At 40.0% G+C, this 5,694-nt stretch overlaps 2 protein-coding genes across 2 annotated transcripts; one reads left to right on the forward strand and one right to left on the reverse strand.

Moving 5' to 3' along the window:
- Nucleotides 1-1,918: 1,918 nt before the first annotated feature.
- Nucleotides 1,919-4,787, forward strand: CSUI_008820 (sec1 family protein; the record flags this gene model as incomplete). The annotated part of the gene is made up of 2 exons (XM_068068944.1): nucleotides 1,919-2,036; nucleotides 2,629-4,787. Coding segments are annotated over 2 exons (237 nt in total), but the record flags the coding sequence as incomplete, so codon positions are not given.
- A 363-nt stretch (nucleotides 4,788-5,150) lies between these two features.
- On the reverse strand, nucleotides 5,151-5,603 carry CSUI_008821 (uncharacterized protein; the record flags this gene model as incomplete). The annotated part of the gene is made up of 1 exon (XM_068068945.1): nucleotides 5,151-5,603. A coding segment is annotated over one exon (183 nt), but the record flags the coding sequence as incomplete, so codon positions are not given.
- Nucleotides 5,604-5,694: the final 91 nt, after the last annotated feature.

Here is a 5,694-nt window from a genome sequence, read left to right on the forward strand (position 1 = left end):
TTCCATTTATCCCCTGTCTTAGTTGAACTCCTAGCGAAAGTCTAGAGAAAGAAGAAGACGAAGAAGGCGAAAAGAAACAGGAGAAAGAAAGACAGCATGGAAATCCCTGGGTGAAGGTCGGCAGGTGTAGCGAGAGAGAGAGACTGAGAGGCGACAAGAGAGACAGGAGACCTTCTAGACCTCTCATGCTGTCCCTCGCTTTGTCTGCTCGTAGACATTGACATAATCTAAACACCTACAGAGATACAGATAGATATCTACATAGATGCCGGTATGCATATATCTATATATATATATATGTATATAGGTATATATATATATATATATGCATCTGTAAGTACTTGTGAGGTGTGCTTGTATTGATGGAGAGTCTTTTATGTAAGAGGCTCTCAGGGGCTTTCTATACCTTCTTTCTCTTCTTGTCTCGGTTTCTTTCTCTCTGTCTTTCGTTTTCTTCTTTCTTTCTTTCTCTCTGTGTGTGACTACATCTCTATTCACCCTGAACCCTCCGCTTCCCTCCCTGTCTTCTCTTTTCTCTTTTTCTGTCTTTCTTGATATGTTCTCTGGGGAATCGATTCAACTCACCCTACCAGGCTGTGGCAGCATGAGATAAATCGATGCTTCCGTGACGGGCTAGCTAGACAAGAGGATCGACTAGCGCTAGACGAGCTAGTAAAACATAAACTCACCGTGTTGCTTCGACAAGACGCTTCTGACCCAAGCATTCTCAAAGGACTGCAAGCTTCTTCAAATCTTCTCTTTACCTATCTTCTCTCATCTCCCCCGCATCATCCTAGTATTAGAGGAATGACTGGCCCTACAGGCTTCTCTCTACAAGATTCTTCTCATAGAACTTATCGAGCCATAGATCGAGACTCACCCGAGCTTGAAGCTCTATGTAATCGGTAAGCTAGATCAGCTATCTCTCTTCTTCTCTGTCTTCTTCTCTTGAGAAAGACATTCTTCGCTTTCTTCGTATCCTTGTGCTTCTTCACTCTTCTATCTTTCTTCGGGTCTAAGTCTCTACAGAGCGGGTACACACGCATGTGGAGTGAGGACGATAAGGAGGGAAGAAAACGAGCAAACACGCACACCTCGGAAGACTCTTATCTCTCTCCCTCTGTCTACTTATCTATTTCGTTCTATCTATGTATATAGATACATACATATAGGTAGCTAGGTGTCTTGCTTCTTTCTGTAATTCTATTGCTTGCAGAGCACCAAGTTGTATGGCTGTCTTATGTCTAGCTAGCAGAAAGCTGTCTTTCGTTGGCTGGTTTACAAGTAGACACTGGTATGTAGAGAGAATACCGACAGAGGCACCTTCTGGCTAGCTACATGTATGTCTGTATCTAGCTAGGGATTTCTTGTACCGCGCAACTAAACCCTCGACTACTCGATGTCTTGGTGTCTATATCTGCATGTCTACATACTCCACATAAACTCATACACAACTGCTTATACACATATCTCGTCTAGAGACATACGAGCTCCAAGATCTAGCTATCTTTCTATCTAGATAGATGTGTATGCTTGTCTAGGTTTCTATCTGTGCCGGTCTTACCAAGAGGTGCGCCGATGAGACGCCTCCACTTCCGTTGAACGAACCCCCTACACGTATGCCCCTATATACATCTATTCAAAGCCATCAAGATGTATATATATATATATATGTATGTCTAGGTTTGTCTGTATATGCGTATGAATATGTGTCTGTACCTATAGCTATGTATGTCTGTCAATCTGTATTTATCTATCTAGGTATGTATGTCCGTATCCATGAATACGTGAGTAGTGTATAGCTTGAGGTATCTGTGTCGTGTATGTGTGTGGGGGGTGCATGCAGAGCTTTAGAGGATTATGAAGAATCTTTAACTTTCTCCCTTAGCAAGAAAGAAAAGNNCTTTCTTCATTTTCCCCTCTTCATGATCGATCAAAGAAGCGCCTAATCGTCTTTATTTTGGGAGGCATAACGCATGCAGAAATGCGGAGTGCTTATGAAGTCTCGAAGGATCTGCATGCAGATGTCTTTCTTGGTATGGAACTCCTTTCTTCTTCTTCGACTCCGTCTTGGGCCTCTTCTTGCTTATTCTCTTCTTCTCCTCCTCTTTTCAATTCTTCTCTTAACTAGTTATTCTCTTCTTCTCTTCTGTATTCTTCTCTTAGGTAGAGGCGTTCTTTCCGCTTCATACGGGAAAGGCGGTGGAAGTAGTACTAGTACTAGTAGTAGTAGCTAAGCCTTTAGTGAATTACTAAGATCGATAAGACAAGCTGGAGTTTCCATTCACGACGCGAGAAGAAAAAGCAGGACAGATCAATCTCCTCTCTTCTTTTAGACATCTCTTCTCTTCTTTGGACCGAGTACGATAGATAAGAGATTCTCTATGTGGCTGTATATCGATGTGTATGTATAGGCATGAGTCTTATGTGTACGTATGGAGGTACGTGTGTATGTCTGAATATGTATATGTATGTAGATATGAATGACTATGTATGTACATCCACGTGTGTGTATGTATATTACCTATGTATGTATGAATATATATATACATATATATACATATATACATATATATAAATATGTATATGTGTGTGTATGTATTAGTGGTGTGTGTGTGGGGCTTGCAGGGGGTTCGTGTATTCTCACACCTCCCGAGATAATTAAACTACTCCGAGCTTCCCTTGTCTCCCTTAGCAAGAAAGAAAAGGAAGAAGATGAGGAAGAAGAAGAAGAAGAACCTGCATGAAGAAGAGTCAATCCTACACAAGAGGTAGACAGGAGGAGTCCTCCTCCTCCTCATCGTTCATTTACAGTTCCTTCACGTTCTCTTCCTCTTCTCCTCCTCCTCCTCCTTCCTCTTTAACTTTCTCCTACTCTCTCTTCTTTCTTTCTTTCTGTCTTCGTTGACGTGACTCTTGATCCATTCATCTCTTCTTCTTCTTCTCTTCCCTCGTAGGTCTTTTTTATCTCTCCTTCTTTCTCTCCATGGCCAAGAGTGAGAAAGAAAGAAAGAAAGAGTGAGAAAGAAAGAGAAAGAAAGAAAGGGTCTGAACAGTCTTCTTTCTCGCTTCAAAGATCCACTTCAAAAAAGAGAAGAAGAAGAAGAGGTGACTGAAGGATTGATTGATTAACTCCTGCCTGGGGGGCGATCGAGAAAAGAAGAAAAGTCAAAAAAGTCTCAAGAAGCTTTTCTTTCTTTCTTTCTTTCGCATTCTCTTCTAAATAAAGAAAAGAGAGAATAAGAGAAAGAAGAGGAAAAGTTCAGCAAGTAGAATTCTTACGTTCTTTCACTTCTCTTCATATCTTCGTGATCCCTATCTATCTTTAATCTATCTATCTATCTTTAATCTATCTATCTTCAATCTATCTATATGTCTGTGTATATCTAAGTGTTTAGTCTTTTTCTTCTTTCTTGAGAAGGCGAAGAAGAAGAAGAAGAGGATAGTCTGACTCGGCTGAATGGATAGAGGTGTTGGATCTAATGCAATTATCTTCTTTCAGCATTTCTAGTTGTCTACATCTCTATGTGTATATATATATAAATATATCGATCCATCTGCATCATATGTATCTATATGTTCTATCTCTCTCTATATATATATCTATACGTATGTATCAGTCTTTAAGCAGCCTTCGAGGTCACCTCTAGAAGGGAGATCTGATCGATCGCCATACATTAGGTAGAAGGAGACTGGAAAGAAATGCTTCTTTCTCTCTCCCTTCTTCACATCTTTCTTCTCTCCTAGAACTTTCTAGCTTCTATGAATGAATATCTTCTTTACCAAATCGATACAAATGTCTGCCCTGATCTATCTAACTGACGGGAGCAGGGAGATTCTCTTTCTCTCTCTCTCTCTTCATTCTTACACGTTTTTCCTTTTCGCCCTTTATGTTTAAATGTATCCATCGCAGTTCAATGGCTTCTTCATTTCTTTCTGTCTGTCTGTACATACAGTTCATGATAAAAGGTTTTTCTTCTCTTCTTCAAACAACTCTTGTTGAGAGCATGCCATGCCGACAGCCTAGCTAGCTAGCTAGCCATACACTATGGGTATCATAAGACATAGAGGTGATGTATAGACACCTGTAATGTGTCCTTAGAGAGAACAGGCGGACCTATAGATAGATCGATCGCTAAACATAAAGATAAACAGCTAGATAGAAAGACAGATTGATCGGAGATAGATGATAGATAGGAAAGATAGATACCCTAAACTCACCATAGATAGATAGATTAAAGATAGATAGAGGGCAGGCGGCCCTCGAGACATCTATTGATATCTTTCTCTCTCTCTGCAGCCTCTCTTTTCTTCTTTATTTCCCAGAAAACAAGATAGATGAGAGAGCAAGACAAAGAGGATCGACCTCCCTTTACTTTTCTTTACTTCTCTTTGCATTCTCTATAGCAGATGAGGAAGAAGAAGAGAGCGGCTGATAGACATTTCTAGGAGAAAGCAAAGCAGACGTTATAGTTGAAATACTCTCATCTTAATGAGTTAACCTTCATAGAGAAGGATGGAATGGATCTTTCTTTGCTTCTTTCCTTGTCTTCAGATATGGATAGATCCATTTCTTCTTTTCGAACTATCTTTCTTTCTTCATTAATTCAGAGATGGCATCATGTGCTCTCTCGTGACGGATGTGAACTAGAGCGATCGATAAGACCTAGGCATGTGTTGAGCTCTCTAGCTCTTGAAAACTGAAAGACAGAGAGCTCTTTCTTTCTCTCTTCCTTCTTCTCTTCTATCTCTTTGTCATAAGCCAATGTGCCTATCTATCTGTTCATCTATCTTTGGTCTATCTATCTATCTATCGAACTCTCTATCTACCTTCTCCTCAAGGTCTTGGTAGAGATTACGTAGATGGATGGATATGATAGAGAATCTCCAAGTAGAGGGAGATGAGAAGAACAAGAAGGAGAAGAGAATATAACGATGAGAAGGAGGAGACGAAAAAGAAGGCCAATGAAAGAAAGTTCAGAAAGTTTGAAGTCTCTTCGATTCAGCAGACAAGCGGATCTATATAGCTAGCTATCTAGCTTGCTATCTATCTACGCATGCACACACACAAACAGAGATCCTCCTAAATATATACACATCTCTCTCTCTCTACATATATATATATATATGTATATACATCTATCTATATATGCACAGAGACGTAGGTAGACACATCTCACTCTATATCCACAGGTTTATCTATCTATACGTCTTCATATGTCTCTATGAAGAGAGAGAAGGAAAAACGCATGCATGCATGCATGAATTTCTGTATGTATGAAAGAAGACCTTCCAAAAATAAAAATAAAATACTAAACAGAAAAGGAAAGAAAGTAAGAAAGAAAGAAAGAAAAACGAAGAGATAAGAAGAAAAAGAGGAGTTCGAACTGAAATAAAATTAGCTAGCCAATGAGCATCGTCATCTTGCTATAATTGCTTTTCTTGCTCTTCTTTTTTGCATGCTCCCCTCCCTGTCCCTTCGGTCTCCTCCTCCCCCCCCCTCTTCTTCTTTCTCTCTTGCTTCTTCATCTCTCTCTACCGGAGTTTTCAAATGAGAAGAAAAAAGCGACAAGATGAGGAAGAACAAAACAAAGAGAGAAAGAAAGGTAAAGACAAGAGCGAGAGAAAACACATCATCACTCAGATGCTCCTACTGGTGGCCGAGAAAGAGAAAGAAAAAAGGAAAAGGCAGTG

The sequence above is a fragment of the Cystoisospora suis genome (genome assembly GCF_002600585.1).
Source record: "Cystoisospora suis strain Wien I chromosome Unknown contig_5070, whole genome shotgun sequence".
Classification (NCBI taxonomy): Eukaryota; Apicomplexa; class Conoidasida; order Eucoccidiorida; family Sarcocystidae; genus Cystoisospora; species Cystoisospora suis.